The 16,585-nt window shown below is 35.9% G+C and overlaps 2 protein-coding genes across 2 annotated transcripts; one reads left to right on the top strand and one right to left on the bottom strand.

The window, feature by feature from the left end:
• Positions 1-2,091: 2,091 nt before the first annotated feature.
• On the bottom strand, positions 2,092-11,247 carry LOC133036622 (2-oxoisovalerate dehydrogenase subunit alpha 2, mitochondrial). Its single transcript, XM_061113174.1, has 9 exons — positions 10,763-11,247; positions 4,220-4,357; positions 3,933-4,115; positions 3,673-3,830; positions 3,489-3,588; positions 3,303-3,414; positions 3,030-3,169; positions 2,755-2,940; positions 2,092-2,533 (listed from the first exon to the last, which is right to left on the bottom strand). The coding sequence occupies exons 1-9, from the start codon at positions 11,024-11,026 to the stop codon at positions 2,366-2,368; spliced, it is 1,449 nt and encodes a 482-aa protein (XP_060969157.1). The 5' UTR covers positions 11,027-11,247; the 3' UTR covers positions 2,092-2,365.
• A 316-nt stretch (positions 11,248-11,563) lies between these two features.
• Positions 11,564-15,041, top strand: LOC133036597 (uncharacterized). The gene is made up of 3 exons (XM_061113107.1): positions 11,564-12,973; positions 13,018-13,821; positions 13,896-15,041. The coding sequence occupies exons 1-3, from the start codon at positions 11,564-11,566 to the stop codon at positions 15,039-15,041; spliced, it is 3,360 nt and encodes a 1,119-aa protein (XP_060969090.1).
• The last annotated feature ends 1,544 nt before the right edge of the window (positions 15,042-16,585 follow it).

Genomic DNA, 16,585 nt, shown 5'->3' with positions numbered 1-16,585 from the left:
AATTAAAAAAAATTTACTTATGAAAGACAAGTAAAGTTATTTTATTTTTTTAAAACTACACCTCTGCAGTATAATCCATTAATTGGACACCAGTACACGAAAATATTTTTTCCAGTGAAAAAAAAATAATTAGAAAAATAATTTTCTTTTTTCTTAAGATAAAACGAAATTAGGGTAAGTAATTTTTTTTGTTTTGATATTATTTTTATAATATTTTTTAAGATCATCAAAAAAAAGTTTTAAAAAATATCAGTGTATATTTTTGTAAAGGATAATTTTATGATTTTTTTGACTCATGTAGACCCAACGCGCATGGATAATTCAGTTTTTTTTTTGTTATTTCATATTAGAGAGAGTGAAAAAAAGCTATATATTATTTCAAAAAAAAAGCTATATATTATATTCATTAACTATTCTTTCCAAGATAGAAAAGAAAAAAGACTGTATATGAATATACTGCATAGTAAAACACATTAAGCTAATTAAACGTATTCTTTATAAGATCAAATTTTTAACATAATCCAAATATAGAATATAACAACATGTTTTTTGATGTGAATGTTAAACATAACAAATGGCATAGTTTAGTCTCCGTATAACACAACAACGATGTGAGCTCATTAATTTTGATAGAAACAATGCAGATTTGAAAAGATTCAATAAGGAGACAAAAATCCCAAAATGTTAGAAAATAAAAAATTAATCTTAAAAATTGGGGGATGATTTGGTAAAAAAAAATCCATTTATAATTTGTTTTTTTCCTGATCTCTCTCAACAAACTAATTGTATATGCGGTTTATAGTTGTGATTATATGTAGAGTTAGAATATGCTAAATATCAGTTCAAATATTAATAGGATTTGTTTTATTATTATTTTATTATATATAAATAATATTTTATTATTTTATTAAATAAAAATAAAAAGTCACCAATGAATTTCTCATAAACCAAGAATTTTAGTTATATAGGCACACTTTATATAGAATAGATATCTGGATAAACTTAACAACAACATAAACACTATTTTTTGAAGCTCATGAGACTGGACTTTGATTGATTTATCATCTATCATTTGATACTTCAGATAGTGGCTAACTGCATATTTCTTTAATCTAGCCACCTCATTATCATATTTGTTAATGATACTGATATTTTTTTGGCAAATTTGTCAGAATTATAATAGTCATACAAATTATTAGAAAAACCATTTTAAATAAAATTCTTACAAAGGAAATCATTCTCTACACAAGAGTCTCTTTTCTTAACTTGCTATTCATATTTCTTGACTTCATTATTTTTCTCGGTAGTATGAAGAGTCTCAGACACAATAGGTACATACGCATATTTATTCATAGAGAAAATATATGTATAATTATCTTCTGTCATTAACAGTTAACATGCAAACCCTCAAAACGAAAATTCTTGTTAATATCAAAGATAGAACCAAAAATGTCATCAGTAGTAGTCATGAGAGAACGAATGTCTTAAAATTGTTATAAACGTTATTATCGAATGACATTTTGGGTTGAGTCACAAACTAGACTGCTGTCTTTAAGGCGTTCACGACACTTCCGAATATTGTAATCGTAATGAATTTAATTAAACATGTTTTCTTAATTTAAATAAATAAAATAATACTATCAATTTTTATTAAATAATTTTTTTGTAAAAGATAATGTGAACTCAAATCGGATAGACGACGGCGGTGGCACGCTCGTATGAGTTCTTACCCATTTGCACAAAATTGAGTATCCATTATTGGACCAACACAAGTGCCAAAGTTGCATTTTGTATATACCATTATAAATAATGTTCATATCCCTTATAAATGCACATATCACTCATAAGACTCCATATCAAGCACCAACAAAAATCTTATTTTTGTAAAAAAAAAATCATTAACTTTGTTAAAAGTTCCAACAAAAATGTAATCACATAAATACCCGACTTGTTCTTAAATACTTGCTCCTCTAAAATCTACTGATATGTCTAAATATTTGTATTTAACATGTTATTTGTATTTGCTCATCATCATTTTTATAAAAATGTAACATGAAGTGTTTTTTTTCCCTAAATATTTGTAACATGAAGTTGAACATGATGAAACAATTTATATCATACCATTGCTTGTTATGTTTAATTATAGCTGAACATTCCATGTTACATCAGTGTAAAGCTACTTATACATTTGTTTCTAAAAATGTCATACTAAGTCTCAGGCCAGTTTCTTAGTCTGCATAACTTGGCCTTGGCACTAGTACTATTGCCATTAAGCAGAACATAATATTATATCGATAGATTTCAGGGCCTCAAAGTTGCAGCAGCTACATATATATGTATATAAATATATATGTATGTATATATACTAGAGAGGAACATCTGATGGGTATTCATTTGGATATCTTTTGACAGCTAACCTCAGCAACTTCTCTTGCTCAACAAGGTTGGAGGGAGGAACATCATAGACATCTGTAAAAAGATCTGCAACTGCTGGTTTCTCCACTTTCTCAGCCACTTGAATTGCTTGTAACATCTACACAACCAAACACCATAAAGGGTCAAAGTTTTCAAAAGCTATTAATCTAAACAATTTTACTCCTAATATAAAATCTTTTATCCTAGGCCTCATTGAGCTAGTTCTTTAAATGATGGTTTACTTCAAACTTTCTTAGGTTCATAATTGAGTAATAAATGAGTATATGATTGTTTCTGGAAGTCATTTCAGTCTTGGTTCTACCAGTATCTCTTACTTACCTGTTTTCTCACATTGTGTCTATGCTCCGATTCAGCCTCAGCATTCCACCAACCATTACTTTCGATCCATTGTCTAAACCGAGTAACAGGGTCACGTGACAATCTCCACCATTCAATCTCTTCCGCTGATCTGTACTTGGTTGAATCGTCAGATGTTGAGTGGTGTCCCACTCGATAGGTTAGTGCCTGTAAATGGAAACCAAATAAAGTGAGAAGCTTCTTAATTTCAAAATTTGCCTCCTAAAAATGCCAAATTTCATCAATTGTGGCCTTACCTCAATTAAGACTGGTCTGTGTTCACGAATTGCCATGTTACGTGCAGCATGAACAGCGCTGTACACTGCAAGCGCATCATTACCATCTACTCGAATACTTCGGATTCCATATGCCTGGCCCTTAACAACAACGCCATCACCTATACATCAATGAAAGACATACCACCGACATAATACATTAGAAAGAAACAAATGTTATTGCTTAGATATTAACAAACATTTTGTAATAGTTGGCAAATTAGTAGAGCAAAGGGAAAATAAAAGAAAAATTACTTCGAAATTGATCTTCTGTTGGTGTACTTATAGCCCAACCATTATTTCGGCAGATGAATACAACCGGTGCCTCCCTAACTGCCGCAAAGTTTAAAGCCGCATGAAAGTCACCCTACATTGCTTCAACTGTTAGAAAACCATGTAAAAACGAATGAGTTCATTATCTTGATGGAAATAGGATGTTACCTCACTTGTCCCGCCATCACCAAAATAAGTTACAGCGCAAGCATCTTTTTTGTCCATCTTTAATGAATATGCAGCACCAACGGCCTGAGGAATTTGTGTACTGCAAAACAGATGGAAAGATATGATGGTGCACTTTAAATGTTTTACATAATTTACTTTACAGAGTACATTCTCAAAATCATACGCGATCGGTGATGAGATGGTGAAGTAATTGAGCTTGTTAGATCCATAGTGTATAGGCATTTGCCTGCCTTTCCCGTAATCAGCTTTGTTACCAAAACACTGATTTGCAAATTCTTGCAGGGTGAAACCACGCCATAATAGAACTCCTGGTTCCCGATACTGCATCCGTAATAAGGAAAATTCTAGCATTATTCTCAGCCCTACCATACTTAAATGTTAAACAAAATAGGTAAATCAAAATATATGAAAGTATGCAGTAACCTGAGGAAAGATAAGGTCGTCAAGAGTTAGTGCTGCAGCAGATGCAATGTTGATGGCTTCTTCTCCAATTGTGGTTAGATAAAAGGAAATTCTCCCTTGTCTTTGAGCTTCATAGAAAATATTATCCATCACTTGAAGTGTGACCATTTCACTGTACATTTTCAGAGCTACTTCTTTATTTACCTATTTAAATCAATAGGTAATCGGTCACAACTCTGACACTTATCCTCATTATACTCAAAATTTATAGACCAATTTAAGTTTGATCATGTGAAGTTCTGAGGTACCTGTACATAAGTGCTGCCTAAAATAATCTGCCCATTGTTATCAAGGACCCTATAGCAGGGTACCCTCTCTTCAGGAGATTCAGATATGAACTTCAATTCGGGAGTGAATGCAATTTTTCCTCCTGAGAAATCCAAGACCTGTCACACACAATAGAAACCTTAGAAAGCACAAAACATTTGAGCATAATTCATTATAGGTATCAGCTATGAAGAGCTGTCATGTTCTTGCATCTACTATTAATTTAATGAGTTAACCATGTCTTATTGCTCAGAAGTAAATAGTTCTGTCTCCTTTTTTTATTTCTCTTCTCAGACCAAAATTACATTCATAGCAAGATAACAAACCAGCTATAGCAGTTAGACAACAAACCAAGGATAATAGCAGATGCAAGTTCAAATGAACTACCTAAATGCTAGCCTAATTTTCTTTTATAAGGAAGAAAACAATGAACACATTAGCCTCTAGTAAGTTCTTTCACTAAACCCAAATTAGAAACTTCATAATTTCTTGTGTGGTCCCAAAACAGAGGAACCATCAATAGTTTAATAACTTCATCATCTATATTAACAGAGCAATTTCTTTAATACAAAGATTGAGTATACATCAGAATAATTGTTTCCAATTCCAAACAAAGGCATTTCTGTTAAAAAAGATTGCCTGTGTGAAATGATACACAAAATGAATTGTCAACACATAGATATGTTATATAAGCAAGGAGATCCAATCTTTTATTCACTGGAAATAGTATGCTCTGACACAAGATGTTCATAGAAATTTTTTACTTTTATTATTGTTTATATCTTCATAGCGGCTTATAGATACATATTGACTTTGACTCTGCCAGCCTATTTGTGTATAGCACATGTATATTCATTTATCATCCTTTGCACAAAACTCTGGATCAATATATAAAACTATGAAAGAAAGGCCACAATATTCTAAGCCACATAACATAAAAAGTTGAATTTCAAACATTCTGTCCCAATCATAGTGATAAGATCAACAATAAATAAAAATGTGTTGAGGTTTGAACACTTAAAATCATTGTTACTGTCAGTTTTGACAGTTGGTAATATCTGTCCAACTAACTTAACTGTTTTTCAGTTAAGTTAGTTAGCCTAAACACCTATATATATAATGCTGGAAGTGCTCTATTATGAATGATGAGTGGAAGAAAAAATTCAGAGGGTTAAGAGAAGAAACAGAAAGAGAGAAACAGAAACTGAGAGTTGTGAGTCTTGTATCTCGATTGAGAATCTGTAAGGAGCTAGTCTCCATTGTTGCTTCAGGGTTTTAATCCCTGTTTTGTACCTCTGTTCAGAGTAATAAAATTCATCATCCCAGCCATGTTTAAGGCTGCTTTCTCCCGTGGATTAAGCTCATGATCACCTTGATTATGTAGCCCAACCACGTAAGTTCTTTGTGTCCATTTTAGTGTTTTCTGCAAGTTTGTTACTGGTTAATTACTGGTTTATGATTGCTGGTTTATTGCTGTTTTGTATTCCTGATCTTTGCTTGTTTAATTGGTGTTGTGTTGGTTCTTGTTGGGAGTTCAAGCCTCCACAAATTGGTATCAGAGCCGAGGTTAATCTCGGTTGTTCAAGAATCAAATCAGTTCTTCAAAGAACTCACCAAGAAGATCAAGAATGTCCAGCTCAAAGTTTGAAATTGACAAGTTCAATGGTACCAATGACTTTGGTCTATGGAGAATCAAAATGAAAGCACTGTTGGTACATCAAGGTATTTCAGAGGCCTTGAATCTAGAAGCTCTTGCAGCTATTGATGATAAGAAGAAGAAGTTCGAAATAGAAACTAAAGCACACAGTGCAATTTTGCTCAGTTTGGGTGATGAAGTTTTAAGAGAAGTCTCAAGTGAGGAGAAAGCCTTGGGATTGTGGGAAAAGCTATCTGAGATTTACATGAAGAAATCCCTAGCCAACAAACTATATCTCAAGAAGAAACTGTACACTCTAAGAATGGATGAATCAAAGGAATTAAGAAAACATCTTGATGACTATAACAAGATTGTATTGGATCTGTGCAACATTGGGGTAAAGATTGATGATGAAGATCAAGCAATTATTTTGCTAAGTTCATTGCCTAAAAACTATGAACATTTTGTTGACACTATTCTGTATGGGAAAGACTCACTCACCATGACAGAAGTCAAAGCTGCCCTAAGTTCTAAAGAGATTCAAAGAAAGGATGACAACAAGATTGAATCAAATGGGGAAGGTTTATTCACCAGAGGCAGAAGCACAAAAAGAGAGTATAAAGGGAACAAGAATCATCATGGGAATGGAGGATACAAGGCAAGATCTGGTTCAAGAAATGCAGCAGGGAAACAATGCTACTATTGCAAAAAGGAAGGGCACTTTAGGGATGATTGTCTTGCTCTCAAAGCCAAATTGAAGAGAGAGCAAAACAAGAAAAGCAAGTTCAAGGGAGAAGCTGACCTAGCTGCTGATGGTTATGAGTCTGCTGATGTGCTTGTTGCATCAAGCATAAAGTCTGGTGAAGAATGGATACTAGACTCGGGTTGTTCATTTCACATGACACCAAATGACAAACTGTTCAACACACTGTCTAATGAACAAGGTGGAAGTGTCCTATTGGGAAACAACAAATCATGCAAGATTGAAGGAATTGGATCAGTACAAATGAAAATGCATGATGGTGAAATTAGAACTCTGCAACAAGTAAGGTATGTACCTGATCTAAAGAGAAACTTACTTTCAATTGGTGCTTTTGATAAAAATGGCTATACTGTTAAGATAGATGATGGCACACTGAAAGTTACTAGAGGATCACTTGTTGTTGCCAAAGGCAAACTCAAAAATGGAATTTATTTTCTTGATGGACACTCTGTTACTGGTTCTGCTGCACCAGTAATAGACAAATCACTGGTGAATAGTATAAAAATGTGGCATCTTAGGCTGGGACATGTAAGTGAAAGAGGATTGATGGAACTTGACAAACAAGGTGTATTCAAAGGTGGTCTAAAAGAAAAACTAGAATTCTGTGAATCTTGTGTGTTAGGGAAAAGTTGCAAAGTGAAATTCCCTAAAGGAATGCATACAACTACAGAAAAATTAAGCTACATACATTCAGACCTATGGGGCCCTTCTAAGATTCAAACATTAGGGGGTGCAAACTATTTCCTTAGTATCATTGATGATTACTCTAGGAAAGTCTGGGTGTTCTTGCTTAAAAATAAGAATCTAGCATTTGAAACCTTTGTAAATTGGAGAACAATGATTGAGAAACAAACAGGGTGTTACATTAAGGTTTTAAGGACTGATAATGGACTCGAATTTTGCTCAGAAGAGTTCAAAAGTTACTGTACAAAAGAAGGCATTAGAAGACACAACACAGTTGTCAAAAATCCACAACAAAATGGATTGGCTGAAAGGATGAATAGAACTCTTCTTGAAAGAGTAAGATGTATGTTGAATAGTCTTTGGTTTGGAAAGGAAGTTTTGGGGAGAAGCACTAAAGACAGCCTGTTATTTAATCAACAGGTGTCCCTCAACAGCAATCAACTTCAAAACTCCACAAGAAATGTGGACTGGTCAAATTCCCAAGTATGAGCATCTAAAGGTATTTGGATGCACAGCCTATGCACACATTAGGCAAGACAAACTTCAACCTAGAGCTATCAAGTGTCTATTCCTAGGCTATCCTGATGGGATCAAGGGATACAAGCTATGGTGTCTTGAAAATGGTTTTAAGAAATGTATCATAAGTAGGGATGTTGTGTTTAGAGAGGATGAGATGGCCATGAAAACAACCTCAACACAGACTGAAACTGCTCCTGCTGCAGACACAAATTCAAGCAGTTTACAGCTTGAGGTGGAACCAGAAAATGATTCAGATCAGACACAAGGAATTCAAATTGAAGAAGAACAAGAGAGAACAGGAAATGACCAGGAGGATCTCAGCAACTATCAGTTGGCCAGAGACAGAGAAAGAAGAGAAACAAAGCCACCTGATAGACTTGGATATGCAGAATTCATTGCTTTTGCACTTACTGTTGCTGATGAAATTGACAGCTCAGTACCTGCAAGTTTCTATGAAGCAGTGAATGGTAAGAATGGGAAGGCATGGTTACAAGCAATTCAAGAAGAAATGACCTCACTTAGAAAGAACAGAACTTGGATTGTGGTCAAGAAACCTGCTGGAAAGAGAGTTGTTGGCTGCAAGTGGATTTTCAGAGAAAAGGAAGGTGATTCTAATGATGGTTCAAAGAAATATAAAGCTAGGTTAGTAGCTAAGGGTTTCACTCAACAAGAAGGGGTAGATTTCAATGAAATCTTCTCACCTGTTGTCAAGCAAGCCTCAATAAGAATGATACTGTCAAAGTAAATTTCTTAAATTTGATCTTGAGGTGGATCAAATGGATGTAAGAACAGCCTTTCTACATGGAAACCTAGAAGAAGAGATCTATATGCAATTACCTGAGGGATTTGAAACCAAAGACAAAGATCAAGTCTGTCTCTTGAAGAAATCTCTATATGGCCTTAAACAAGCACCTAGACAATGGAATTTGAAATTCGATGAATACATGAGTAAGATTGGCTACTGTAAGAGCAACTATGATCCTTGTGTTTATTTTGCTAACAAAATCTATTTGCTTTTGTATGTTGATGATATACTGGTTGTTGGGAAGGAAAGGACAGAAATTGACAAGTTAAAACACCTGCTATGTGAAGAGTTCGAGATGAAGGATTTGGGAACAGCAAAGAGGATACTGGGAATTGATATAAAAAGAGAAAGACCTCACAAGATTACTCTATCTCAAAGCAATTACCTCAAGAAGGTTCTTGACAAGTTTGGAATGCAAGATTCCAAAGCTGTATCAACACCACTAGCACAGCATTTCAAATTATCTGCTACTCAATCTCCAACAACTGATGCTGAAAGAAAACACATGAGCAGTGTTCCCTATGCTAGTTGTGTAGGAAGTCTAATGTACTCAATGGTGTGTACAAGACCAGATATTGCACATGCCATGAGTGTCACAAGCAGATATTTGGCAAATCCTGGAATGAAACATTGGTCTGCACTCAAGTGGACAATGAGATACATTAAAGGTACTCTGAACACTGGTTTGGTATTTGACAGTAAAAATCAAATACATGGTGATGTTACTGGCTATGTAGATTCGGATTATGCAGGGAACATTGATACTAGAAGATCATTAACTGGATATGTGTTCACTGTTTATGGAGGATGTGTTAGCTGGAAATCGAACTTGCAAAAAGTGGTTGCTTTGTCATCCACTGAGGCTGAATATATGGCTGCTACAGAAGCCATCAAGGAAGCAATTTGGCTCAAGGGAATGTCATCTGAAATGGAAATAAACTCTGATGATATCACTGTTTTCTGTGATAATCAAAGTGCTCTGCATCTCATGAAAAATCCCATGTTTCATGAGAGATCAAAGCACATTGACATAAAACTACACTTCATTCGAGACATAATCAGCTCTAAGCAAGTTCAAGTCAAGAAGATTGGGACTGATGATAACCCTGCAGACATCTTCACAAAGAGTACCACGGGTGACAAGTTTAGACATTGTCTAAACTTACTAAGTGTAAACTAAAAGACATGTCTCATATTGGAGACAACCTATATTGGAATTAGAAAGCAGTCTACATTGTTCAATGGAAACTTCAGAGATTTCAAGTGATCAAACCAGGTGGAATTGTTGAGGTTTGAACACTTAAAATCAGTGTTACTGTCAGTTTTGACAGTTGGTAATATCTGTCCAACTAACTTAACTGTTTTTCAGTTAAGTTAGTTAGCCTAAACACCTATATATAATGCTGGAAGTGTTCTATTATGGATGATGAGTGGAAGACAAAATTCAGAGGGTTGAGAGAAGAAACAGAAAGAGAGAAACAGAAACTGAGAGTTGTGAGTCTTGTATCTCGATTGAGAATCTGTAAGGAGCTAGTCTCCATTGTTGCTTCAGGGTTTTAATCCCTGTTTTGTACCTCTGTTCAGAGTAATAAAATTCATCATCCCAGCCATGTTTAAGGCTGCTTTCTCCCGTGGATTAAGCTCATGATCACCTTGATTATGTAGCCCAACCACGTAAGTTCTTTGTGTCCATTTTAGTGTTTTCTGCAAGTTTGTTACTGGTTAATTACTGGTTTATGATTGCTGGTTTATTGCTGTTTTGTATTCCTGATCTTTGCTTGTTTAATTGGTGTTGTGTTGGTTCTTGTTGGGAGTTCAAGCCTCCACAAAATGATTTATCTTCAGGAACACATGCTAAACAACCCCAAATAGATAGTTTATTAAATTTCTAAGTTCAATAAAAAATAATAACCTTTGAAAATACTTTCCAATTTTTATCCAGAAGGTCAACTGTGAAGACAATTAGAATATTTTTAATTACCATCTTATATTTTATCATTATATTCCCATATAAGAAGATTCAATATCCTTTTCAAGATCATCTGCATGTCTAAAAATAATCAAAACACACATTTTGAACCAAAGATTCAAATCAGTATACGAAAAATTAAATATACCTGTGGATTGGCATAAAAATCATGAAAAGAATCCGACTGTTTCTCAGCTTTGGTGGATTCAAAACGATAAAAAGCGAAATGGGTTGGCGTATTATTAACAATATTTACAGCTGGGATTTTCAGATTTGGAGCACACGCATCTGAAAATGGATGTGTTTGATGGAAAGAATAAGACGAAGAACTCCGGTTGATCTTGGTCAAAAAACCTAGCTTTGAAACGAAATGGTTGACAACATTTAGTGATTTTCTAGTCCAAACAGCCATGTAAGAAGAACAAAACGACCACAAATCTCAGAATGAAAAGAAAAGAAGGGGGATTTAGGATGGGTTTGAAGAGAAAGAGAGGTGGGTGAGAAAGTAGGGAAGTAGTGCAGTGGTAGTTGGAGTAAATCCTATCTTAAATGCGAAACAAGAAGAAGAAAAAATGGCGTGAAAGGAGAGAAGAGTAGACTGAAGAGAATGGGATTGGCCATTTTGGGTTATTATGTGTATTTAGATTGGTTTTGTTGTCTGTATGGAATGGATTAGAGCGCCAAATCAGAATTGCATTTACACGTGTAACAGATTTGACTTCAACAACGTACCCCTCAAACGTTGAATTCGGCCCTATCCGAGAATATATGGGCTTAAGGCAAATTTAATTTTAAAGCCTAAAAAACATATATAAAAAAAAAATTGAATAAGAGTGTTATGGGATTCGAACCATGACATTGTATAATACATACACCTTAACTAACTAAGCTAGGACTATTTATTGTTTAAAATACACTTAATTTTACTTTAATAAATACCCCTTCTTGGATGAGTCTATTTCCGAATGCACGGTTGGTTAACATAGTTTTTTCCACCTCGGATCATTGTCTTCTTTTTTTGGATCCATCTTTTCGATTCCAGGCAAATTCTAGGAGGGTGTTTCGGTTTGAGAATGATTGGTTGCGTGATCCCAAGTGTTATGCTATTATCCAGGAACATTGGGAAGCTTGTGTATCGGGTAACATTGTTGATAAAGTGGGGGCAATTCAGGGTCCTCTTGGTGGGTGGGAAAGGAGCTTAACTAACAATTTTAAGGAGAGAATCCAAAGCTGTAAAACCAGAATTGATCTCCTTAAAGGCCGACTAGATGTGGAGTCTCTGTCTGAATATAAGGAGGCGAGGAAACATCTTGCTGAAATCTATCATCAAAAAGAAATCTTTTGGCGGCAAAGATCGAAGCAATTGTGGCTTAGGGAGGGTGACCAAAATACGAGGTATTTTCACGCTGCTGCTAGCTCCAGAAGAAAAAATAATTTCATTCAGGCGTTAAAAGATGAGACCGGTTCTTGGGTTCAGTGGGGGTCGGGCCTGTCTCAGGTTATGGTAGACTACTACACTAATATTTTTCATTCTCGGGGGTCGAATTATGCGGAGGTTCTTGATGTTATACAACCATCCATAATATATGAGGATAATGTTGCTCTTTTACAGCCAGTTTTGGAGGAGGAGGTAAGGCATGCTGTCTTCCAAATGCATCCAGACAAGTCACCTGAGCCTGATGGTTTGACGCCTGCTTTTTATCAGAAGTGTTGGCATATTGTGGGTACGGATGTTGTTAAGATGGTTCAGGGATTCTTCCGATCTAAGGTCATGCCTCGGGGTCTAAATGATACTAATCTTGTTCTCATTCCAAAGAAGAAGTCTCCTTCTATTATGGGCGATCTGAGGCCTATTGCTCTTTGCAATGCGTCATATAAAATCATTTCGAAAGTCATGGCTAATCGGCTCAAACACTTATTATCGAAGATCATCTCGGAGTTTCAGAGTGCGTTTATTCCTGGGAGGCTCATTACTGATAATGTTATTGTTTCGTTTGAGATCTTACATTATCTTAGACATAAGCAACAAGGGAAGAATGGTTGTATGACTTTAAAACTTGATATGAGTAAGGCATACGATAGGATGGAATGGTCTTTCTTACGAGCTATTTTATTGCGGATGGGGTTTGCGGAGGCTTGGGTTGACATGATCATGGAATGTCTTCGAACGATTTTGTATAATATTGTTCATGGTGGTGAAAGTTTGGGTCCTATTATCCCATCTCGGGGAATTCGCCAAGGAGATCCGTTATCGTCGTATCTGTTTATCATCTGTGCAGAGGGTTTGTCTGCTCTTATTCGGTTGTATGAAGAGAGGGAGTGGCTTCATGGTTGTCGGGTGGCTAGGGGGGCTCCTTGTGTTTCTCATATGTTGTTTGCTGATGACAACTTTCTCTATGTAAGGAAAACAGAGAAGAGGCTCAACGGGTCCTGGAGTTGCTTAACACTTTTGAGCGGGCGTCGGGCCAAAAGGTGAACCTTAGTAAGTCTTCTGTTTTCTTCAGTTCGAATACTGATGCCGGGACTCGTGATTTTATTTTGTCTACTCTTCATACGAGGGCGGCGGATGATCATAGTTTGTATCTTGGGCTGCCTAGTAGGGTGGGAAGAAATAAGAATGTCACTTTCCGCTTCCTAAAAGAGAAGGTGAGGAAAAGAATTCACAAGTGGGATAGTAAACTCTTGTCTAGAGCGGGGAAGGAAGTGCTTTTGAAGTCGGTTATTCAATCTTTACCGACTTATGCTATGAGTGTTTTCTTGATCCTGTTGGAGATTTGTAAGGATGTGGATCAGCTTATGGGTAGATATTGGTCGCATACAAAGTCGTCGCAAGGCCAAGGTATTCATTGGAGGAGTTGTGATAAGCTGTGCTTGCATAAGCACCAAGGGGGATTTGGGTTTCGGAATATCAGGGATTTTAATTTAGCGATGTTAGGAAAGCAAGGTTGGAGGCTTTTGACAAATAATAGTTCCTTAGTGGCGCGGGTTTTTAAAGCCAGGTATTACTCCCAGTCCTCGTTTCTTGATGCTGAGCTAGGTGCTAATCCAAGCTACGTGTGGCGGAGTGTTCTAGGGGCAAATCTGTGGTTAAGATGGGTGCGAGATGGTGTGTTGGAGCCGGTTTTTCTATATCGGTTCTCAATCAACCTTGGCTTCCTTGTAAGGAATATCCGTATGTTACCTCTTCTCATGTGGCTCTTCATGACTGTAAGGTCAATAATTTATTAAAAGTGGACTCTCTTAAGTGGGATGAGGAAGTTCTTCATGATTTATTTATTTAGAGGGATATTGCTTTGATTCGTTGTATTCCGTTGTCTCTGTCTTCGGTTGAGGATGCTTGGTTTTGGGTGTTGGAGACACATGGGGATTATTCTGTCAAAAGTACTTATCGCGCCTTACAAGTAAGCAATGGTAGGTGGAATACTCAAGACAATTCAGGTTTTTGGAGGATGTTTTGGAACTTGAAATTGCCTCATAAGGTGAAGAATTTTCTTTGGCGGGGGCTTACTTGTCTTCCTACTCTTGTGGCGCTGCGGTCTAAAAGGGTCCACGTGAGCAGTTTGTGTTTGCTGTGCAATCGGGAGGATGAGACAGTTTTTCATATCATGGTTAGCTGCACTTTTACTAAGAGTTGTCTGGACAAGGTGCTGGGAGGGTCGGTAGGAAGGGGTGAAGCTGTTGTGTTTGGCAGCTGGTTTGATAACGTTTGTAAGGTGCAGCCTATGGATCGTATTGAGAGGCTTGCTATGCTTCTTTGGGGAGTTTGGAGGGCTCGTAATGACTTGGTTTGGAATAATAAGGCTTTGTCAGTAGAGAGGGTGGTGAATGCTGCAATTACTTACCTTGATTCTTGGAAGAATGCTCAGCTGGAAAATAGAGTTGTGTCGCCAATTTCTGGTCCGATTACTTTCGGGTGTGAGCAATGGGCTAAACCTTGTTTTGGTGAGATTAAGGTTAATTGTGATGCTGCTGTCTTTGAGGATGACAATAGTTTCGGTTTGGGGTGGATTGCTTGGGATCATAATAGTTTATTCATTGATGCGCTGGCGGTTAAAACTTATGGTGAGCCCGACCCGTTTTTGGCTGAAGTTATACCGTTAAAGGAGGCGCTCAGTTGGGTGAAGGGAAGGTGGGTTGAGGGGGGTGTGCCTACTAGTGTAGTCATGGAGTCGGACTCACTGCTGCTAGTGCAAGTCGTACAACGGAAAAAGCTTTTGTTGTCTCCGGTGGGGCTTTTAGTTTCAGATTGTGTTGCTCTTATGCAATCCTCTCTTTTGTTTCCTATTTCAATTAGTTTTGTTAAACGGTCCGGGAACCAGGCGGCTAACTTTTTGTCTCGTTCTTCTGGTTCTATTCCTGGCTGTGTTTCCCGCGGGGGTTTTGTCCCTGCTGGTTTGGAAGCTATCTTGGTAGCTGATTTGATTTAATAAAATTTAATATTTTGGCTAAAAAAAAAATTACTTTATAAAAGTCTAATGATTTTTTTTATTTTATTTTTTATTTTGGGCCCTCGAAAAGAGTGGGCCCTAGGCACATGCCTAGTCCGCCTATGCCTAAGGCTGGTCCTGACCATTAGTCTTGTATTTGTGATATAGTTTTGAGTATTAGTGTTCATTTTGTTTTTTTGTTGGTGTTTTTTATTTTTCGATAGTTCACCATCAAATTATTGTTAGTGGTTAGTAATAATAAGTTTTTTGCTATTGAAGGAGTTGTTAGTTGTGCAGTTACGTACCTTACATAATAGTCGAGTGATCAAGCTACGAGATTGAATGAACCTGATGCAACAGTTTCTACTGTTGTATCTTTTGAGCGATGGATGAAACAGAATATAAGTGTTTTTAAAGTTAATTGCGATGCTACAATCTTTTTTATCTAGTTATATTTTAGTGTTTTTGTTAACTAATCTAGAAATTAGGCTGCTGATTATTTTACTTGTTTTTTTAATTTTAATCCTAGTTGTGTGTCCAACGAGAAAGAGGTCCTGATTAAATTATAGACTATTATTTTAATTAATTATCATTAATAAAATTCCATGAATTTATTCAAGAATAAATAAATAAATAAATATACGACATCTTTCATTTTTTACACATTTGTCTTTTGTTTTTTTGCTTAATCATTTTTACAAATTGTTATTTCAAATATAGTCGATGAAAATTAGCAGTTTCAACTTTAAATTCTTTACATCAGGATCAATACTAGTTTACACGATTTGAAAAATTATATTTTTACATATGCCAATAATTTTTTTTGAAAAATAGTAAAAAAAAACGACTGTAAAGATATGGAGTAACATATTAGAAACTTGTTACTATAGAACACAAATTTACAGTAACATAATAGAAATAACAGTGTAAAATATAAAAACTTGACACAAGAGAATTATACGTGGTATTAGTGTTCTTTCAAACACTCTTAGTCCATGGGACCACGCCCAGAGAATGAAATCAATTAGTAAAGTCTCAAACAATTACGAAATACAATTAACTTAAACAAGTTTAGACTCCATCTAAAGTTTTGCCGCAATCCTTTGTAAATCCAATCTGATTTCTGAACACCACCAAACAATAAAATCCCTCCGTCTTTTGATGTGTGAGTGCTTACTTCCTCCCGAAGTAAGGCTTTGACAAGTCTTCTCCCGAAGATCATTCTCTTGTTCAATGAAGCTCTTCAACCTATTCTAATAATTGTGTAAGAACAATAAATAAAAACTAAAACCTTACTGAACACTCTAGATTTTTACAAAAGAAAATCTCTCCTCACAAAGATAAAAGTATGAAAAACGAAACTAGAAGAGGTAGAAAATATTTGGCTGCTCTCTAGGTCCTATTTATAGAACATAGAAACCGTAGATACAAACAAAGCACGTTGTCCCAGCTGTACACAATTTTCTTAAAAAAATCCCTAATTTGCAGCATCAAGTTCGAACTCTGCTGTAACAGATCAAGACCAAACAGGAAACTTTCCAAAA

This window comes from Cannabis sativa, chromosome 4 (assembly GCF_029168945.1).
Source record: "Cannabis sativa cultivar Pink pepper isolate KNU-18-1 chromosome 4, ASM2916894v1, whole genome shotgun sequence".
In the NCBI taxonomy this organism is placed as follows: domain Eukaryota; kingdom Viridiplantae; phylum Streptophyta; class Magnoliopsida; order Rosales; family Cannabaceae; genus Cannabis; species Cannabis sativa.
Note: the sequence above shows the minus strand (reverse complement) of the source record. Positions and strands in the feature narration are given on the sequence as shown.

Coding starts and splice junctions, on each gene's coding strand:
- LOC133036622 (XM_061113174.1), bottom strand. CDS start 11,026: ATGGCTGTTTGGACTAGAAAATCACTAAATGTTGTCAACCATTTCGTT. Junction 3,831..3,932: donor ACGACCTTATCTTTCCTCAG/GTTACTGCATAC, acceptor TTACGGATGCAG/TATCGGGAACCAGGAGTTCT. Junction 2,941..3,029: donor ACAGACCAGTCTTAATTGAG/GTAAGGCCACAA, acceptor TTCCATTTACAG/GCACTAACCTATCGAGTGGG.
- LOC133036597 (XM_061113107.1), top strand. CDS start 11,564: ATGAGTCTATTTCCGAATGCACGGTTGGTTAACATAGTTTTTTCCACC. Junction 12,974..13,017: donor TGGCTAGGGGGGCTCCTTGT/GTTTCTCATATG, acceptor TCTCTATGTAAG/GAAAACAGAGAAGAGGCTCA. Junction 13,822..13,895: donor TCATGTGGCTCTTCATGACT/GTAAGGTCAATA, acceptor TTATTTATTTAG/AGGGATATTGCTTTGATTCG.